This window comes from Triturus cristatus, chromosome 6 (assembly GCF_964204655.1).
Source record: "Triturus cristatus chromosome 6, aTriCri1.1, whole genome shotgun sequence".
Classification (NCBI taxonomy): domain Eukaryota; kingdom Metazoa; phylum Chordata; class Amphibia; order Caudata; family Salamandridae; genus Triturus; species Triturus cristatus.
This window is the reverse complement of record NC_140589.1, coordinates 814,165,295-814,187,728: the sequence shown is the minus strand read 5'-3', so window position 1 is coordinate 814,187,728 and position 22,434 is coordinate 814,165,295. Positions and strand designations below refer to the sequence as shown.

At 47.7% G+C, this 22,434-nt stretch overlaps 1 protein-coding gene across 4 annotated transcripts in view; it reads left to right on the top strand.

Moving 5' to 3' along the window:
• The window catches only part of SDCCAG8 (SHH signaling and ciliogenesis regulator SDCCAG8), a 1,515,443-nt gene that overhangs the window by 295,499 nt on the left and 1,197,510 nt on the right, over positions 1–22,434 (top strand). For all 4 annotated transcript variants that reach the window (XM_085611405.1, XM_085611403.1, XM_085611406.1 and 1 more), the window contains exon 8: positions 2,826–3,014. In XM_085611405.1, the coding sequence (XP_085467531.1) occupies positions 2,826–3,014 (189 nt within the window). The remainder of the gene's footprint in view (positions 1–2,825; positions 3,015–22,434) is intronic.

Sequence of the window (22,434 nt, the reverse complement as noted above, 5' to 3'; positions counted from 1 at the left end):
AGGGTCCTGAAATTCTACCTAGATAGGACTAAGAATGTCAGGAAATCTGATCAATTGTTTGTGAACTATGGGGTTGTCCGTATGGGCTTTGCGGCTTCCAAACGTTCCATTGCTAGGTGGATTGTTTCAAGTATTACATTGGCCTACCAACTGGCTCAGAAACCATTGGGGGCGCGCCCTAAAGCGCATTCGACAAGAGGAAAAGCGGCTACCGCGGCTTTTCTCAATAATGTCCCACTCTCCGAGATCTGCAAGGCAGCCACTTGGAGATCTGTCCACACTTTTACCAGGCATTATTGTCTGGATTCGGACACCAGAGCAGACACTCAAGTAGGACAAGCCTCCTTGAGGAATCTGTTCCATACATAATCATTTTCATGATTCTCTTTCTCCATGGGTGATACAACCTTAGTTTCATTTGCCTGCAGGTGGAAGGGGAGCTTGCTACTCTATTCAGTGCTTATGACTATTGATGAGGATCCCCTGGAAGAGAAGGGTAAGTTACTTACCTGTAATCCTAGTTCTCTTCCAGGGGTATCCTCATCAAAGTCATAAGCAACCCACCCACCTCCCCAGGCAAATGAGAAGAAGTGTATTATTCATTATGGAAAGGATATATCTTTGTGTTTAGGACTACGGTCCCGCAAAGAACAACTGACCTAACTGTCACCCCTGAGGCATGATGGGATATGGAAGTCAGGGCTGCCTTAAAGGCACGGTGCCAGTTTTTACCTGTACAGGGCTTTTTAGTCTCTATGGTATTATATTGCAATGCAGCCTGCAGGCTGGCAATGTGTTGTACATCTGTGTTTTTCCACAGTTTGTTCTCTTTATTTTTTGCTTTCTCATGAGTGTTTACCTCATTAAAAAAAAAAAAAAAAAAAAGAGATTTAGGTGTATTGTTATACCTTTATATATATATAATTATATATATATATGTGTGTTATTGGATGTGTATATTTACATTGCCTAGCCTTTTATGGGAGCTGCATTTGCTTGGAAAAAATGATATATGTTTATACATATACAGAGCTGTATATATGTATGTTTTTACATATATAATTTTATTATTTCCGGGGTCCCCGCACATGGGCGGGAATATTCAGTGCTTATGACTTTGATGAGGATACCCCTGGAAGAGAACTAGGATTACAGGTAAGTAACTTACCCTTCTTTCCAGTTGTGCAGGAATGGAACTATCTCACTCTTGAGCTATGGTGTAGCTCCAGTCTTTTGGAAAAACACTTAAAACCGTACTTTCTCCACAATAATAAAGTCTGCACCTCTCCTTCAGACATCTCGTCCCATTAAATAGAACAATAACCAAGTTTAATTCATTTAAACTACATTTAAACTTCATTCAATCTACTCAATAGCGATTTAATATCTATGTACATTTTATTAGGATTATTAATGCTACTTTAAACCATTTTACTGATATCCAAACTAGGTAAGTAGCTTCCTGCACAGCAGCTTCATCAATGCCATATAAATAATGGCCAATATATATTACTTTCTATGATGTCACTTCCTGTGAGGTTAAATCGTATGCAAATTATATGGGCCTCACATGTTCCTATTCTGCCCGGGGCCCCACATATCCTAGGAACGGCCCTGTAAGGTTCAGTCCACATTCCCTTGTTACCAACGCTATGTGAGGGCGCAGGACATCTTTATGCAGAAAAATGGCATGGCTTAGAAAGGGTTTTGCATATTTTTGCCCCCGTACCCCACCTCCCCTTTTATCTTAAAGTGACGTTATTCAGAAAAGCTAACCTCGTGTTTCTCTGGAAACACATGGCCCGTTCTTTGGAACGTGGAGCATCTTTTGCTCTCCATTTTGTAAAGGGTCTGCTAATTAACATGCGTGAAGCTAGTTGTCTGTCACACGTGAAAGTTCAAATCATGCGCACATCATTACTTGCATGTATTTTATTCACAGGAAAACAAACATCATGTAATTAAGAATGGTATTTTGGAGCCAGTTGGCGTCTTTTAAGCAAATAAAGTTAGTAATCCATGCAGCGCTTTTAAATACTAGATTTAACAGGGAGGTCGTTATAGGAATTAATCCAGCTCCAGAGCTCTACCAGTTTTAAATCTAATGTATAACTTTATCCAGGGCTTTAAGTGGGTTGAAAAATCGGGGGGTGGGGAGGGGGTGATGTAATTAAAAACACCTAAACTAAAAATCTGTGCTTAGCATAATGTGTTGCCCATCTGGCATTTTGCTGATTCTATCCTTTTATCCAGATACATAATACAAAAAGTAACATTACATCTACAGCAAACCAGGACTATTGGCTTTGCCAATGGTTGATAGCCGCATAAGACAAATAAGCAACAACTACGGCTTCGTTGTATATAATATTGAAAATGCTTCCATTCTGAAATGATGAGACTGTGGAAGAACTATAACGAGTCTCTAAGACGTTATATCAAAAGCAGTGAAGGGTGGAACGGCTGCAGAGTTCAGATTTATCTGTTCACCGAGGGTGAGGGCAAAAATGGAGACCCCGATAGAGACCCCTCTCGGCGCCTGCTTTTTAGAACCGCCGGTGCTGAGCACCGGCGGGATCCGGCCCGCTTAAAGCCTTGACTTTATGTGAGAATACGTGCGAAATACTTGCATTAATTTACGAATGTGGTTTGAAATGAGGCGAACATTAAAAGTGTAGGAAAACTTAAATTTGCAGTTGATGTTTTTGTGAAGCTTGCCTATTTTCTGTGAACATTGTGCCGTTTAAATTCGCATATCTGATGTTCTTGCCCGCTTTCTACCCCCTGGCTTGTATTTTGAATGTCATGCTTTGCTCCCATTGCAGAAAAGACCTATCGGAGGCGCAAAAGAACAGCGAGGATTTGCGCGGGAGGCTGAGGCACCACGAGTCTCTGCTCGCAGCCAGCAGCTCCAACCGGGCAGGCGGCTTGTGCTTGAAGTGTGCACAGCACGAGGCTGTTCTGGCGCAGACTCACAACAATGTCCACGTGCAGACCATCGAAAGACTCACAAAGTAAGTGCGCGGGGGGACTTTTCGTGCCTCACGCTTGGTATGTAGACTTGCTGCTGGTTGTTGCTACACACTTGCAGATAGTTGCAAAGTCACCTCCATGTATTTTCCAAAGTGCAGAAAAATAGTCCTCAACTTCTGGAAGTCCGCAAAGATTTTAAATATTTTTTTTTCATAGGCTAAGGAGGATGTGGCCTCACGGCTAGAGTGGTCGACCTCGGAGCTGGGCAATAGGGTGACCAACCGTCCGTAAATTTCACGGACCGCCCGTTATTTGGGCCTCTTGTCCGTTGTCCGTGAGGAATTCCTTTACGGACGCCTTTTGTCCGTAATTTGGGACATTGGAGTGATCTGGCTGCCCCCTGCAAGCAACCTTAGAGTTCTGTAACCCACTGCAGGGGCCAGCTTGCGCTCCTGCAGTGATCAGTGGCCTGCAGCGCCCCCTCGCCAACCTGACGCAGATTACTATCGGCCCATTATCATTCTGTATGTCGGCCTAATTAGCACATACAGAATGATAATGCGCCTCTCTGTAGTGACGTATTTGCTGTCTCCACCTGCCCCAGCCGAAGGCATGGCATTTTTCTTTTGTTTAGTGGCTGGTGTCCATTGAAAATCCAGTTAAATAATAAAAAAAAGCCATTCTTTATAAATCCTGTTGAAAATGGGTAAAGAGACATTTTAAAATTAAGCGGATAAGTGAAAAACAAATTAATAAAAAAAGGGGAATATTTTAGCAACATTTATGAAACGGCGCGAGCTGTAGAAGCATTTCGAAATGATAAAACAGGCACATGTCGGTTGTAAGAGGTGTGTTAGGTACATCACACCGCTTGCTTGTGTTGTGTACATTAGTGTGCCCTTAATACACCTTGGTCGGTGCCGAAGAGGGAAGTTTAAGGAAGAGTTTGTTTAGTGAAAGTAATTTCAAATCGGCTTTTCACAAACCTCCTGGATGTTTAAAGTGACGGGTTGAAAACAGCCCAGCTGAAAGGAGATTTTTTTCTTGGCATGCTGCTGTATATGTGTATGTATTCCAAAACCAAACTTTGTTAAAGCAATACAGCATGTCAAACAAAGCATAAAAAGGCAATACATGCAGCTATTAAAATGAGTGTTGGGAGCCCATTTCCTACAATCTTTGGCATCTTCTACTTTCAGAGTTCACAGACCTCTTTGCAATGCTGAATTTGAGAATTTCCCACAGTTCGGCACCAGAACTTTAATAGATCACCTGTTATTCAAAGAAAAATGTGCCTTCACGCTTGCCCTGATGATTGTGAAAGGCCTTACAGTCACACATGTTGCATGAAGGGACTGCTGAAGGCAGCAGCATTGCTTATTGTGAGTGCTACTTGAGTGTATTTCAAGGATGTCACTATTACTACAGTAAAGGTGCAGCAATAATGCCCCCGAGCCATCCCCCTGGCGCCCCACACTCAAGCAGGAAGAGACACTAACTCTCCATTGGCTGATTTCAATCAGGGTGGGCTAGGTCAGCACTCTCCTAGCAGGAAGAGACACTCACTCTCTATTGGCTGATTTCAATCAGGGTGGGCTAGGCCAGCACTCTCCTAGCAGGAAGAGACACTCACTCTCTATTGGCTGATTTCAATCAGGGTGGGCTAGGCCAGCACTCTCCTAGCAGGAAGAGACACTCACTCTCTATTGGCTGATTTCAATCAGGGTGGGCTAGGTCAGCACTCTCCTAGCCGCACACTTTTTGCTGAACCATTCTGACTGACTGGCATTGATTTGTGTGCAGGGTCAAACTAGGGCAATCTGGCAGTGGAGAAGGGCTGGCCGGACAGGTCAGTGTTTTTGTCTGCTTTTTGGCCTGTTTTAATGTCTGGTGGGCATGTTGTTCTTCTGATGTTTCTTCAGAAGATCAAAACTGTCCCACTTTGTAAATATGGACCACTGGTTTTTGGTTATCTGCTTCGCTGATGAGTCACTTTTATTCTTGATGCCTGGGCCTATTTTCTGTCCCAGTCCAGCCCTGTTGATGTGGCAAGATATAGATTTAGAACCACAGTGAAAACCAAAGGGACTACTCAAGATAAACCAGGGCAGGAAAGTAAACAATCCATTTATACATGTTTTCATTTAAATCTGATATTTGTGATTTGTTTTCTATTATGAATGGTGAACTACAGATACCAGGATGTAAAGAAAAAACAGCAAAGACATTAAGAGCCAGGTTTTCAGCTTCTTGCAGGACACGAGAATTGAATAGGAGGCTCCGACGTGGAAAGGGAGGTTGTTCCGTGCTTTGGAGGTTACATGGGAGAAGGCAAGGCCTCCAGCTTGCTAGTGAGTGTCTGGCTGAGTGGAGGTTTCTGGGAGGTGTGTAGAAGTGTGTGTTGATATTCAGGTATGCCGAACTGGTTTTGTGAAGTGCTTTGTGTTTGTGTGTGTGCAGTTTGAATCAGGTTCGTTTGTTGATTGAGAGCCAGTGTAGTTCCCTGAGGTGAGAGGTGGTGTGGGTGCGGCAAGAGAGGTTGACTGTTTTAGAACTTAAAATTATAATGTCTTTGCTTCTCAAGGAGGGCCTCCATGTGCAGCTGGGTGCAGGTGCTGTACAGCATCTGTGCACTACCGTAGACTGCACTCATCAAGTGATGACATAGAGCAGGCGGACACATATATGCTCAACTGTGGACAAAAAGGGAAGGTAGTTTATAGCTGTTATTGACCTTAAGCCATGACTGTAGGGAAAAAACACAGGTAATGGGAACCTGGACAGCAGGGACCCAGTACACCTGCATCAAAAGCCAGGCAAAATGGAGAGGGGGCAGGTGGGGGGTACTGCACCAGAAACCCAGTCTCTTCTGGCTGGCCACTGCACTCTAGTCCACCACTAGCGGTCCCAATTACCTATATTCTATGCATGCTGCTTTACATCTCACAATGGCAATCAGATATGAGATGCTAGTAACTAAGTCCACCCGAGCAGATCTTCATGACCACTTCTCTCACCAAACATGCCTGCTCAGGACTATGAACTGTAAACAAAATATCAGACTGGACAACCCAGTGCAGTAACCATATAAATATATCATGATCATATGAAATACCACAAAAAGACCTGCACAGTTGATCAAAGCTGCACGCATACCAACAAACCATGAAATGCACGATTGTCTCAACCTAATATAAACTATTTTTGACTTGTATTTGTGTTGGTTGTCTATTTACTTATGCCGACGACACCCAGCTGACACTCTCCCTCACCAAAGACCCAACCACCGCCAAAACCAACCTCCAGGAAGGAATGAAAGACGCAGCAGAATGGATGAAGCACAGCCGCCTTAAGCTGAACTCAGACAAGACGGAGGTCCTCATCCTAGGACAATCCCCATTCGCCTGGGACGACTCCTGGTGGCCCACAGCTCTGGGCTCCGCGCCAACACCCTCGGACCACGCAGCAACCTAGGATTCATCCTGGGCTCCTCCCTCACGATGACCAAGCAAGTCAATGCCGTCTCGTCCTCTTGCTTCAACACCCTGCGCATGCACCGGAAGATTTTCAGATGGATCCCTACTGAGACCAGAAAGACCGTCACCCAGGCCCTCGTCACCAGCCGGCTGGACTACGGAAACGCCCTATACGCAGGAACCACCGCCAAACTTCAGAAACGACTACAACGCATACAAAACGCCTCCGCAAGACTCATCCTAAACATCCCTCGCCACAGCCACATATCAACCCACCTGAGAAACCTGCACTGGCTCCCTGTCAGCAAGAGGATCACGTTCAGACTCCTCACCCACGCACACAAAGCGCTCCAAGACATGGGCCCTGAATACCTCAACGACCGCCTCTCGTTCTACACTCCCGCCCGACAACTCCGCTCCGCCAGCCTCGCCCTCTCCACCATCCCACGGATTCGCAGAACCACCGCCGGAGGAAGATCATTCTCCTACCTGGCAGCCAAAACATGGAACTCCCTCCCTTCACACCTACGACTGACCCAGGACCATCTAACCTTCAGGAAACACCTCAAGACCTGGCTGTTCCAGCAATAGCAGCACCCCCCCCCCCCACCTCAGTGCCTTGAGACCCTCACGGGTGAGTAGCGCGCTCTATAAATGCTTTGATTGATTGATATTGCGCGACGTCCTCTGATGTGTCTGTAAAACTTACCTTTTGTCTAGAATTTTTGTCCTGAATTTTGACCTTCAGTCCTGATTTTTTGTCCTGAATTTTTACACTCACCGTCCTGAATTTGCAACCATGCCAGTTGGTCACCCTACTGGGGAACCGGGTTCGAGTCTCAGTAGGGAAGCTCAACATCCTGTGATTCTGGGCAAATCACTTAATCTCCCCGTGCCTAACAAAAATGAATGTGTCCGTCTGTAACGCAACTGGTGCTCATGTAAAGAGCTCTGATACCTTCGGGTCTAGTTCACACTATATAAAACAAAACAAAAAGAAACCCACATGTGCATTAGATGGATAGTTGAAAGTAATTGAAGAGTTCTGTGATTAAAAAAAAAAACCCACATGTGCATTAGATGGATAGTTGAAAGTAATTGAAGAGTTCTGTGACTATAGAGACATGCAGCTATATGTATTCGATTTCTGAAGGATGCGTTCAGGTGGGTGTGTAGAACCTTCCTTGGTGGGAGCTGGGGGGCTTGAGAAGCCCTGATTTATGATGAGACCTATACTCTGCCCCACCGGTCTGTTGTTTTGTGCCTCAGACTGGCCCATGTGTCAGGAGAGGGACAAATCCTCGATGGACAGATCTCTACCGCTTTTTCTCCAACATGACATATTGGTTCCACAGGTCTTCACAGAGCTTTGGGCAGACAGGTACTTCAGCTTTTTGTTTCCCTGTCGCTGATCGTTGTGTGGACAATGTGCAAGCGTCTCAAGTAAGGTTCTGGCTCACCCTAACCACCAACAATCTTGAGATGTGTACTGGTTGCTGCTGAAGCAAAAAAATACAAATATAAAAAAAAAAAAAAAAAAATCTTGGGGTGGGACCTAGCTTGCTCAAGTCCTACCGCCTGTTCGCTTACTACTCTTTGGTAGGGAAGTGAGTAGATGGCACATATTTGTGCAACATATTCCTCCAAGGTAAATGGAACTGGAGCATGAATACTGTTGTGCAATTCTGGTGGGGGTTCCCTCCTCCCACGGCTGAGTTCACAGTAGGTGGGGCAGAGCTCATTTTTCAGAAACCCACTGGCACCCTGAGGCATCCACATTACTGTAGTGAGGGCGAGTGTTGTAAAACGTGAAAGACGGCAGTTCAGGGAAAGAGGCTTTTTGCCAGTAGTTTTCTGCAATAGGGGGCTACAGGAGTATTTATCAGAGGCATAATCCGGCCTTCAGAATGCAGCTGTTAAAACAAAATATAAGGAATCATGTGACAGGTGATTTTTTGGGAGAGTACACTCTTGCATTATATTGTGAATTGGGTTCCACAATTAATGTACATATTGGAAAAACCATCAACTATTTTTGTGTGTGTAATATTTCCAAAAAAGCATTCTGTGAAAGAGGCCGGAGTAACCATTGTAATGTGATGAGACACACATTTAAGAATTTCTGCACATGTACAACAAGTTGTGTTTTTTTATAACAGATTTTATTGGGTTTTGGCTCAGATGCATGACCATACAGGCCAAGAAATACACTAAGGACATTGAAATGGTTACACCTATTAATAACAACAACTACATAATTCGTACAGAAGATCCTACCGAGTACCATATGACACAGCACGTACCCCACAGCAGACAGAAATTAGTCATATACAACAGTCTTTTCTCAGTCCGCTCCATATTAGCATATTTCCTCCGCAAGAAGGGCGCTAGGGGAGCAAATTGGATCCAGAACGATGCCCCTGTAGTCAGCCCACTACTGGAAAGACCTTGAGGTTTTTCTGGGGGCAACCTCGCGCTTGATACACAGCGATCTCCAGCCCCGTACAATTGGCTAATCCCTTCTTCCACTCCTCAGTGATTGGGGGTACATCTGCTTTCCATGCCTTGGCTATATCCCTTTTTACATTTTTTATATTAAGAACAATTTCACAACAAAATTGTGTAAGATTTGTGTGCATGTACTAACTAGCTATTACCATATCATTCCTAATTAGTCAATAAGCAAAGAAAAAAAAATTAGAGGGAGAATGAAAAATTTCCTAGCTATCTTAATGGAAAGTTTCAATTCTATTAGGGACACAGCGGCGAGGATTTTGCTGAACTTTCATCACTTTATTCCTTCCAGCAGCCATATGAAACAAATAACAGGACTTCATTTCCCATTAACACTTGTGAGAAAGTTAGTTAAACAAATTGTCGAATCCATAAACAGGAACTCTTTCATAGTCCTTTGTCTCTTTTGCTGCCTTCTTTTTCTTCATGCGACAGAAGCCAACTAGAGACGTCTAAATTCCTGCTTAGCTGAATTGGATCCTACAAAAACATACAAGATATCTGGTAAGACTATTGTACATAGGTACTATTCAGAGTATGCAAATCACCATAGACAACATAGTCAAAATGCATCATACTGCAACATATTAATTATGAAAGTATACCCATCTTAACAAAGTATTACCCTGGGTGGGCTAATCCTTGCCTCCGTGTCCTTAACAGAATTGAAACTTTCCGTTACGCTAGCTAGGAGATTTTTGATTCAGTGTCAAGACCGGAGGCCAGAATTAATCTAGTTTAAAGCTTGTCCACCACGAATGATGCAATGATGAGGGCTGGTAAAAAGTAAAACCTTTTATGGTTCAAATTTGTTTTTTATTGTTGCAAACATGAGCATAGCATAACCAACCAGTGAAGTCACTGTAGCACTTATGGTGGTGTTCCTTATTACAAGAATGCAACAAATTAACTCCCACAACAATCACCCCTCCCCACCCTCGAAGTAAATCTTTTAAAGGTTGAATCGGAAAACCAGTCCGCTGCATTTTGGATGTCCTTCAAACAAGCCAGCAGTGGAAATACTTTTGATCCCATGAGCTCCGAACAGTTTTGTGTCAATGCCAGCTTCTAGCATGGACTATTTAAGTCATCTAGCAATAGTGGGAGATGAGACCACTCTATGTAGCTTACGAAGGGCAATTAGGAGCTCCCTCTCCCCATGGGGGCGAATATACGCTGTCCTTGTCTCATATGCTTTAATACATGGGACCGCACAGTTTGGGGGAATCTGGAAAGGAAGGGTAAGAAACCATACGTGAATTACACTTTGTCCTCCTGGAAATATAGAAGGTAACCCCATGTGGGGTGAATACTGTACCCGTTAGATCCAGAGCTCTGACATCTGAAATGTGTCTACATGTTAACAAGCACCACAGGGTAGCCAGTTTGGTTAGTAACTCCTTCCTGGAGAGATATTTATTGGACTGCCAGGACTGAAAAAGATTCAAGACTTTGTTGATGTCCCTCAATGTGAAATACCTGGGTTCTGGAGGAAGCAAGAGACGGATGCCCTGAAGAGGTTTACGAACAAGCGAATGTTACCCCACGGGGTGATCACCTATGTGGGAGTGACCCACTGAGATCGCTGATCTGTAGGTATTGATCGATCTGTAAGCTAACCCTTCGGAGGCTAAAGAGGAGAGGAAATTTGAGACATGGACAATGTCAGTTCCCACCATATCCAAGTGTTTCTGATGACGCCAGCCAACCATCTAGACCATGCCGATCTATACCGTTTAATGGTGCTGTCTGCCCAGGCCGTCAAGAGGAGAGAAGAAGCCCCTCAAGAAAGTCCTGGGACTTTCCAGCATTCCCTGTAATCTTCCATGCCATAAGACATAGAGATACGTCTAGGACCAGATAATGGCGAGTTCCCACTGGATCTTGAAGGAGATCTAGAAGCAGGGGTAGACGGATTAGAAAATCTCAGGAAACTTCCAGAAAAACTGCATACCAAACTTGCGTTCTCCAAATTTAGGGTAATTACCACCAGGTCCACTTGTTGCCTCTGCACTTGGGCAGAGAGGTGCATAATCATGGCAAAAGGGGTGATGCCAGTTCTAGAGAAACATATCTGTTGCTACTGATTTTGGATCCGACTGCCAGCTGAAGTACCTGGAGAGCTGGTAATCCAGGCAAGATGCGAAGAGGTCCACCGAGAACAGACCCCACCTGGCCTTAAGAGCCAGAAAAACTGAGGGATATAACTCCTAAAGACTCATTTCTTGCAGATGATGGGAGTGCCAGTCTGCTACTTGGTTGGATTTTCCCGAAAGATTCTCTGCCATCACTGACACTTGATGCTCCAGACAATAGTCCCAGAAGTTCCTGGCCAGATCCGTTAGGGTCTTGGTCCTCAACCCCCCCCCCCGCCCCCCCCAAGTGATTGATGTAGCGCACTGCTGCTACATTGTCCATCTTGAGCAGGACACAGCATTGCGCCAGGTCCTTGGTCCAACATTTGACTGCAAATGAGTCGACCAGCAGTACCAGGCAGTTGATATGAAGGGACTTCTTCAGTCAGGCCATTTTCATCTGGTGGTTAATTCCTCACACCTTGTGCCCCAACCTGTGCCTCTGGTATTGGATTCTATCACCATGTCTGAAAGGGAGCCAAATATAGCATTACCATTCTCAGCCTCCATGTGGGCAAGCCACCACTGAATCTCTTATTTGGCTTTTTTCTGATAAGGGGACCACTTGAAAGAAGGTGAGTCCTCTTCTACGGTGGAAGGCTTGGAGCCGCTGTAGTGCCCGATAGTGAAGAGGCCCTGGAGAAATTGTCTGAATGGAAGACGACAACAGTCCCACTACTTGAGTGAGTTGCCGCAGGGGGTGGAGGGCCTGGTGGCCATACACTGAAGTTCATATCTGATGCTGTTTAACTTCCTGGAGGGAAGGCTTACAGTGGCCCAAACCGAGTCCACTATGAAGCCAAGAAAAACTAGAGATTGGGTTGGAGTAAGGACTAACTTAGTCTGTTTGATAATGAAGCTTAGAGACCCCAATAGATTGATGGTGAACTGAAGTTTGATGGAGAGATTCCTAGGGCATTGATCTAGGAAGAGGATGTCGTCTAGGTATACTATAAGTCAAATGTCCAGTGCTCTGAGGTATTTCACCACTGGGGGCATCACCTTAGTGAAACACCATGGGGCGGATGACAATCTGAAGGAGGGAGTCGTGAACTCGAATGGGTGCCCTCGCCACTGAAATTGGAGAAACCGTTAATGTGGCCGAAATATAGAATGCTCAAATACGCATCCTTGAGTTCCAGACACGCCATCCAGTCGTTGATCTAAAGGAGGTCCCTTAACACATGAATGCCCTCCATTTGAAAGTGTCTGAACACAAACTACTCGTTGAATTCTTTGAGAGGGATGACTGGTCGTTGCCCAACGTCCCTCTTTTCCACTAAGAAGAGATTGCTGAGGAACTGTGCGCGTTGTGGTAGCGTCTGCAGTATGGTGCCTTTGGTAAGTAACTTCGCCACCTCTGCGTCTACCAAGATGGCGGCAGCTTCCGAGAAAACCAGTGGGGTTGGGGGGCCCTGTTAGAAAGGTGAGCTGTAAAAGTCTATTCGAAATCCCTGAGCAGTCTGAAGAACCCAGGAATCTGAAGTGAGTGACTCCCAGTTGCGCAAAACCATTTTAGTCTGCCTCCCAGGCGCTGTCATGAAAGAGAATGGACATTCCCCTTGAGAGGAGCCTTGTTTACCGCCTCCTCGATTGCCTCTGGAACCCCTGTGGCGGGGATAAACCTCTGGTGTGGTAAACTTTCCAAAGCAGGAGTTATGCTGCCAGTGTCCCCGTCATGCACCATAGCTAGGCCTGGGTGGAGTTCGCAGTACGCGAAACTCCGTGAAGTGACGAATAAAAACTCAGCCAAATTACGTGGGGTTCCATGAGTGGCATAGTGCGCTACCTCGCGCCGCACGCACTGATTTTTTTGCGCCGGGTGTTTGTCCTGTGCTGTAAAATCAGCGCGAATAGCATCCCGCACAGCGCAAGAGGGTGCAGCTTCTTTCTGCTGCTCGAGTAGAAGTTCTACTCGAGCAGCAGCTTCCTCAATGCGAACAGAAGGTTTCTCAATGCGAGTGGTAGCGACTACCTGCGACCGCCCGCGTTGATCTCACTGGGAAGCAGTCTAGCATCGCGCTTGCCAACTTGCCGAGTGCGAGTGGAGTGCGAAAAACTCCCCAAACTCCGCGAACAGAGCAGAGTTCACTGACCGGGCCTAGCCATAGCCTCTGCCAGGGGCATGAGGTTGAGGCCGGTCGGCCGAGCGCGCCCTGCCTCGACCAGCCTTGCGGAAAACCAGAAGGGAGCTAAAAATACATTTAATGGAAGCCTGGGTATTGTCCAGCTAATTAAAGGTCACCACAAACTTCCCTAGTTCCCGGATGCACAGGTCACCAAACAGCCCTCCTTGCGCTTTTGGGCGCACTTCCGAGGTGGCGAGGTCTCCCAGCTTGGCATCAATTTTGATAAGTAGTGATCTGCACCTCTCATTCGAGTTGGCGCAGTTTGCGTTGCCCAAAAATATGATCGCCCGTTGGGCCCAACCAGACATCACATCGGAGGGTAATGAGGGTTCTGGACATCTTAGCGTCTTCCACCATATAGAGGATTCTCGTTAGCAGACCGGAAAGGTTTAGGAGTTTGTCCTGGCAAGCCCACCAGGACCTATCTATGCTCTTTTTAGGGTTTCTGATGTACTTGGACAAATAGGTAGCCATGCGAGAATCAATTTCTGGGGTCAAAACCACCTTATCGCCCAGAGACGGACGGGTGCATTCTGCCTGGAGGCGATTACTGACCTCTTTGTTCAAGGGCTTTGCAGCCTCCCCACGACATAGGTGGTGACCTTGTCAGACGGGATCACTCTGTGGAAAGGGGGTGCAACAACTCCGGATCAAGCGTGTCCGAGGGCGCTTCATGTGGGGTATCCCCCATTAGTGTGTTGCTGTTCGACGTGTTAGGGGTGGGCGAAGGACGCCATGGTCAAGAGCCCATGTCGTGCTGTGTCTCAGAGCCAGAGGGGTAGTCCACCCCATCCGGGGGAATAAGGGAGGGGAAAGGGGATTGTGTGGCATCAGGTTGCATACCTGAGGGTCCCGGTAGGGGCATCAGTTATGGGTCAGATCCTAGCGGCTGAGTCTGGTTCATGAAGGCCCATTTCAGCCTCGCGAAAGCATCCAGATCTACACCTGAAGTAAGGTCTCTCTTGTGCTTTGCATCCGTCCCAGGCTGTCCCACGGTTAGGTGGGTTGGTCCCCGAGGGCAGGGTTACATTTCAAATTCGCTGTATTTGTTGGGACTCACCACTAACCTTCCTGTGCAGGTGTGTGTGCTGGAGGCCTGCTCCCCTTGTGTCCCCGCTGCCCGAGATGTGGTCTGTGTGGTGCTCTCTGCTTGATTCTCGTTGTGTGCGCACGGTGCCCTCTACTCCGTGCCCGAGTTTTTTACGTCACTGGTCTGCTGGGGTGGTGTGTGCTGTGTAGAATCCCTGCGGTTACTTGGCTCAGTGTGACCACCTGACCCTCCCCTGGTGCCGGAACGGCTGGAGTTCTCTGGTGGAAGGGCAACATCGGCCTCATCCACTTCACCGTCATACCCAGCTGCTTCAGCATTGCTGTCCGTCGCCCACTGGAGGACCTTGTTGCACTTCGCCATGCGGCCGTGTGACCATACTTTTCCATCGCTCAGGAGAGCAGAACGTGAGTAGAGTTCCTTGATTTGTAGTGGCTTGCTGTACTTGCTGTCGCCTTTCTTGCAGAGGTGGCCCAGCTTCACTCTGACCCAGTCTCCTACCGCCAACGAGACTTCCCGCACTCCATGTCTCCGGTCATAGTGTTCCTTGTAGATTTTCTGAGCTTTGGCAATGTTGCTTCTGACCACTTGCTTTGTAGTGTCATGTTCATCCAAACGAGATTGTCTCTAGTAAAGGGTTCTCTTCCACGTAGGATCTTGAATGGGCTCTAACCTGTCAGTGTGGGTGTTATACGGTATGCCCATATCGTGTTTTTGGGTTCTGTTTTCCAATTCTTGCCCGCGTCGATTGCAGCTTGGACTGAGCTCCTGATAAATTGGTTGAACCGTTCGGCCAGGCCGTTGCCCGCTGGGTGATACACTGGGGTGTGCTGCGTTTTGATCCCGTTCCTCTGGGTGAAGGCCTTCCATTAGTCTGAGGTAAACTGGGGTCCGTTATCACAGGTGATGACTCTTGGGATGCCTTCCCTCAAGAAAGCGTTAGTGAGAAACGCGATGATTCTGTCCGTGTCCGCCTTCTCGCAGATCTCCACTTCTGGCCATTTACAGAACCTGTCGACAAGGACAATGACATATTTGGGCACACCCCAGGAATCCAGGATGGGGCTCAATATGTTGACTGACAGCTCTTCCCAGGGGTTGGCAGGAGTGGTGAATTCACCCATCGGGTGTCGTAGCAGAGTAAGGGATTTGCCTGCGCTGGAGCAGTGCTGACACACCCTCACGTATTTTTCCACGGAGGAATCGATGGCAGGTCACCAATACAACTGCTTTATCCTTCTTTTGGACTTTAAGATCCTTAAGTGGCCTTAATGCACTAAGTTGAGGACGCGGTCCCGTAGCGACTCTGGGGGTACTACCTTGTCCCCTTGGAGTAGGAAGACAGTTTCGTCACTAAGGGATAATTCGTCCCGTACTTCCTGGTATCCTCTGCCACGTGCTTCTTCTCAGGCCACCCCATCGTGACGAAGGTTTTAACTTTTGACAATGTCGGATCACTTTATGCCCTTGGTCTGAGCCAACAGGTCATTAATGCGTGGTAACGGGAATTTGTCCACCAGGATGTTTTTGTTTAGTTCTCGAAGGTCAATGCATAAACGCACCTTCCCGTTCGGTTTCTGCTCCACGACATGTGGCGCCAACCACTCGGCGCTTTCGATGGGCTCTATTACACCGCTTTCTTCAAGGCGTTGCAATTCATGCTGTATGGCGTCCCTGCAGTTGAAAGGGATGTTGCGCACTTTGTGGCTGACGGGTACAGCGCCTTCCTTCAGTACTATCTTGTGCGTACATTTGGATAGTTGGCCTATGGTTCCATCAAAGACGCTGGGAAAGTCTCTCCTCAAGGTGTCCAAATCTGGTGTGGGAGTGTCATCTGTCATGAGGACTTGAACATCACCACTGGGATTGAGTTGTATGCCTGGCGCGCCTTTGTCAGCCCATGCCAAGAGCGTGGGGCATTTTTCTGCTACATACAGTTTTCCTGTAGCGACGCGGCCTTTGAACTCGAATGTGAGGGGTCTGAACCCTAACATGGGGATTCTCTCACCAGTGTAAGTGACTGGGTGGATGCCCGTGGGGTGTAGTTGGTGCCCTAAGGTGTTGGCAAAGTCGTTGTCCCAAACCGCCCTCTGTATAATGGTAAATGGGGATCCCGAGTCTGCCACCATTGAAATCTGGACACCCCCAATGGTCACTATGCACAAAGGTTTCTTTTTAGTGTTGCAATCTATACCCCAAAGCTGTTCGTCAACACAAAGGATGCAGTCTTCATCCCTGTCCCCTTCCCCCGCATCGGGTTCAGAGTCATACATGACGCACTTCACAGATGCGTTGCTGTGTCGCCGTTGGCAGGCTTTACCGAAATGTCCCACAATGCCGCAGAAGGAGCACTTAACTCGATATGCAGGGCAGCGTTTGTCGTTGGCCATGTGTGTGGAGCTGCCGCATCTGTAGCAGGAACCCTTCTTGTCCGGGGTGAGTGGGGCATGCGCCGTCGGAGTCCGAGTGGGCCTCCTGTTCTGTCGGTATCCTGTGGGAGCGGCAGGCTTGTCCCTCGAAACGGTAGCGTCACTCACTTTACAGACAGTGGGTTTTGTCTCCGATTAATTCTTGGCTGCCATTGCACACCGTTTGGATAGTTCGCATTTTTTGACAGTGGCTATGATCTCATGGAGGGTGCCTCGCCACTCACCCATAACTTTTCCTGAACATTGGTGTTTGTTGTGTGCATTATTATTTTGGTCCCGTATCAAATCGTCGTGCAGGTGGCCAAATTTGCAGTTGATCGCTAATTTCTTGAGTGCGGCCACATAATCTTCAACCGTTTCTGTTTCACTTTGTTTCAGCTGGAAGAAAGTGTATCTATCAATGGCCGTGCAGACGACCGGCTGGAAGTGGCTGTCCAAGTCCTCCAATGCGTGTTGGAACACATCTTCATCTGTCGCGACCCTCGGTTTCTTTACCATGTTCTTGTAGACTCGCAACCCTTCGGGTCCTAGATTGTGCAACAGTATTTTCTTCCTGCGTTTGCTGGAGAACGCTTCTTCCCCTTCATCTTCCAGTACAGACAAGTAATTGAGGAAGTAACCCTTCCAGTTGGCCCACTTCATTGCCGGTTCGCATGGTTTAGGGAGGAAGGGCACTGTATTCGTGAGGGAGAAGGTCTGGGCACACATTGCGAGAGGATAGGTGCACCTGCTGGACAGTCAACACCCTGGATGTAAGCGCCGGATCCCCTGCGGACAGGATGGCTGAGCTTGAAGCACGGTGACTAGTTGTGGTGGTGAAGTGCTTTGACCAGCCCCGTTCCGCTGGCTGGGGTGCTGTACCGGAGTACTTCTTGCTGTGGCCCAGTGCGGGGCGTGTGGCATGCAGGGGCCCTTGGGCTGTGGTGAGAAGCACGCGCGGTAGACTCACTGCACTCAGGGCAAGGGGAGGCTGGAGAAGGATGCAGCAAAGCAAATTCCTGAGGAGGGGTGCTGGCTCTGCCTCGTGGGTCCTCTTGCATCACTCTGACGCGTTGTACAGCGTTGTGTGGCGGGTACTGAAAGGCGCTAGTTCCTCACCTCACGTGTAATGGCCGTAGAGCTGCCGGCGAAGATCAGAGGTGTGGCCGAGGACACGCTGTGCATTAGGGGTCGGGACGTCACTCCCCCTCTCCTGGTAGCCACGCCGACAGTGCGCGTCACGTCGGGAGTGAATTTGAACGTGGGGCGGCTGCCACGGCAGGATTCGTGTCCGCTCGTCGCCAGTTTATAATGTCGCACTCTTTATGATGCACACACACAAACACCGTTGCGTGGGAACAGAAGCTTCTTTATTTCTGGAGAGGTGAACGCGTCCGATCTTCGCAGTTACTATTGCTACCCTGGTGCGTCGCAGCACGCTCTCCTGTCAGGCCCCACTCAGGGTCATGTGGGTACCTGACAACTAGACTGCAACACCACAGCAAGTTCTGTGGGGAAAGATGCACCAGGACACAGTATGCTCAATCAGGCCCTGCACACCTGGGCCAGTGTCGGATTTGAGCGTTACAAGTGTGTGCTCATGAACACAGAAGAGCACGTGTAGCGCGGCACTTCCCAATGCTTTCAGACCCTCCACAGGACGTAAATGCTCCTGGCATGTGGTGCAGGATGAACTAATCCCCCACGGGGCTCCCGGCCGTGCTGCTCTGAAGACGTCTGTATTGGAGTGAGCGCACTGGGCAGGAGCAGAAACGCGCTATGCGCTTGAGGGTGTGTGCACTTACAGCTCTCTTGTGGCTGGCGACCATGTGTCCCGCATGTCGCAGCGCAGGGATCAGAGAAAAACGCTCGCTGAGGAGTGACGAGACGTTCCTCCATCCGCGCTAAAAAGGAAATCACACGTTATGCATGCACAGAACGAAATAAATGCAATTAGCACAATAAGAAAGTGATGAAAAGCAATAATAAGTGCTGCAGGCACTTATCTTGGCAGCTGGAGCAGCGAAGAAAGAGGAGGCAGCAAAATGGAGAAAGGACTATGAAAGGGTCCCTGTTTTTGGATTGGACTATTTGTATAATTGGTTTTTCCCAAGTGTTCATGAGCAATGAAGTCCTGTTATATTTTTTATATGGCTGCAGGAAAGAATTAAGTGAAGATAGTACACATAATCCTCGCCTCTGGTCCTGACAGAATTTAGGAATGGTTCTGAATCTGTTGCTTTGTTACTGCATGAGTGGTTGCGCGATGTTCAGACAAAATATGTTTTGTAAGAATAATGCCAAAGGAGTGGAATGTTGTGTAACTTTGCTTGAAAGGGTAGTCTGCAGATCTACTTGTATTTCAACAATAGAAACAAACCGGCCCATCTTTTAATAGTGGTGGCTAAGGGTGGAAATGAAAAGTAAATTTTCTTCTAGCTGAATACAGTCCTCATATAATTAAATGAAATAAAAGTGAAGGGATTTGCTTAGTATCTAATCCATTATTGTTCCAAACACGTTATATAATTCATGGATCTTTCATCCTGAAATCCTAACTGTTTTATTTTAAAGATGATCCTTGGTCATACAAGAAAGACTGGCATAGGGTGCAAGAGATAGATACCCCCTTAGAACAAAGACAAAAGCTATGGCAAATTTATACTGAAAATCATACATTGTGGCAAAACTAATAAGTTGTGTACCTTTGGTAATGCTTTTTCTGGTAGACTCTCTCTAACTGCATATTCCTTACCTTAGAATATTTCCCAGGTGTCAGACTGGATCCAGAAAATTATGAGCAGTACCTCAGCGCTCCGGTAGGTGGTGTCAGTTCATTCTGCAATGGTGTCGTTCACATCAGAAGTGACATTGTGGTGTCCATATAGTACCACCCTGGCGCGCTGACATCAGTTTCTTTCATGACTATTTCCACACCAAAAACAGTGAGCCATGTAAAAAACAGTGTTTGACCAGTGTATAATATCGAATGGAGGGTGAACCGACAGAGCTTGAAGCTCACTGACCCGCCTGGCTGATGTAATGGTCACCAGAAAGACCATTGTGAGATTCAAAGGCCACAGGGGACAACTGTGTAATGGCTTGAAGGGAGAACACATGAGAAACGTGAGGACCAGATTGAGGTCCCGTAGGGGCATCAAAAAGGGGGTAGGAGAAAATAAGTGCAGTAAACCTTTTAGGAAACGAGTCACAACAAGTAACATGAACAGGGAAGATTGGTCTGGCAACTGTAGGAAAGTCGAAATAGCCGACAAGTAACCCTTAGCAGTGCCCATGGCAAGGCCTGTCGGGCCAGGGATAAAACAAACAAACAAACAAACACCTTCGACAGTGATGCATAAAGGGTGTCCACATTATGTGAGGAACACCAGGCCACAAACTCATCCCAACAACAGGCATATACAGTTTTAGTGGAAGGCTCCCTAGATGCCAAGATGACATTACAGACCTCGGAACGAAGATCGAAAACTCTCAACTGTCGCCACTCAATCTCCATTCGTGCACAGGTTCGGGTGCAGGAGCCGGTCCTGTTGCTGTGGCAGGTGATCCTGAAAGGGCAACCTGATTGGAGGATCAATACTCATGGTCTGGAGTTTAGGATACCATACTCTCCTTGCCCAATCCGGAGCCGCTAGGATGACTTGAGCCCGATTGGTGCTGATCTGCTTTAGAACTTGGGCTATAGTGGTATCTACGAGAAGATGTACAGGAGTTCTGAGTTCCACTCGAGGCGGAATGTGTCTCCAAACAAGAGCTGCTTTGGTAACTCCAACATGCAGAAGTGCTGACATTGGTTGTTCTCGGCAAGCAGATCGAGCTAAGGTTCTCCCCATTCTTGGAAGACACCTTTGCGAAGGCCTTTGCGCCACCTCAGATGTAGCTGCCATTCATGATCCGCAAGGCAGATATGGCTGAGTTTGTCAGCCCTCATGTTCAAGGAGCCTGCCAGGTGCTGTACTACCAGGAAAATGTTCTGGCGCTCCAGTTAAGTCCAGACGACATAGCCGCCTGGCACAGGGTTCATGACCCCACCCCACCTTGTTTGGCGGTGGTGTTGTCCATGGTTACCTGAACCTGCCTTCCTTTGATGGATGGATGGATGGAAGTCTTTCAATGCCAAGCTGGTCACCCTCCGCTCCAGAAGATTGATATGAAACCGATATTACACCGGAGACCAGAGTCCTCTGATTTCCACCTCTTCAAGATGTCCGCCTGAACCCAGAAGTGATGCATCGGTCACAATTGTCCGCTTTGGTTGGGAAAGAGAGAGGGGTTTGCTGTTGACCCATTCACGTTTCATCAGCCACCACTGTATATCTTTTGCAGTCGCCTCCAAAATCTGGACCAGGTCAAAGAGGATCCTCTGGTGCTGCACCAAGTGGGACTTCAGATCCCACTGCCGAGCCCTCATATGCCATCTGGCATACTTTACCAACAGGATGCAGGAGGAGCTCAGACTCAGCAGCCTCAGAGTCAGTCTCACTGAAATCTAGGATTAAGGCTGCAATATCAGAATCATAGCCTGACTGTCCTGGACTTTCCACTCCGGAGGGTAGGCGCACAACTGTACTGTAACCAGAATACTTCCAATGCAAGGGAGCATCTGAGGAGGAGCCAGGTGTGACTTCAGCTTGTTGACAGTGAACTCCAGTGAGTGCAAAAAGTTTGCTGTAGTTTGGAGGTGGGTGACAACTGCATGGTACGAGCCCGACATGCAGCAGCCAGTCATCAATATAGGCGAGGACTGGAACCCCAAGTCCGCAGGTGAGCTGCAACCACTGCCACCATTTTCGTGAACACCTGAGCTGCACTGGTGAGGTCAAAAGGGAACACATCAAACTGAAAGTGCTTGGGGCCCACCGTGAACCGCAGGTAATGCATGTGGGCTCGTATGAAGGGGATGTGAAAATAATCGTTCTGGAAATCCAGAGCTAACATCAAGTCTCCAGGGTCCAGGGCAGACAAAACTTGATCATCTTAAATATTTCTTTCTGTAGAAGGACGTGGCGAGGGCACGGATCTAGGCTAGGACGAAGTCCTATGTTTTTACGGCACCAGACAAAAACAGGGATAGCAACCACAACCTACTTCTGATGCAGGCACCGTCTCCATGGCTACTTTGGCCAAAAGAGCCTTCACTTCCTGATGGAGCAAGGAAAGATAGTCCTCCGTCAGCCAGTCTTGGTATGGTGGTGAAGGCGGAGGGATTTCCATGAATGGGAGGGCGTACCCCTTCAGCACAATATGAAGCATCTACTCGTTGGAGGTAATTGCTGACCATTGGGGCAGGTGGTGACTGATCCTGCCGTCAATGGGATGGCTATGCTGGATGGAGGGTGCACTAAAGAGGCTTAAAGGCTGCACCCTGGAGGGGTGGGGGACTGTACTGTTTGCTTAGCCTTGTTCCTGCATCCTCTTTAGGATCTGCAACTCGCCAACAAAAGAGCTGGGTAGGTCATTGTACAGGCAGGTACGCATGGTATTGCAGACTCCCTTACATGCCCCGACCATGTCCACAGTAGGGGCGAAAGGACTGCTGCTGGGATTGGACAGAAAGGGAAAGCCCAAGAGATCTGGTAGGGCCCAACTGTCCTGAAAGCGTTCAAGTGTCATTTCAGCTTTATTGCCAAATTGGCAGTAGCCATCGAAGGGGATGTAGATCAGGGATGTCTGGAAATCCCCAAAGAACCTAGTGGACCGCAACTAAGCGTGGTACCTCAGAGCCACCGT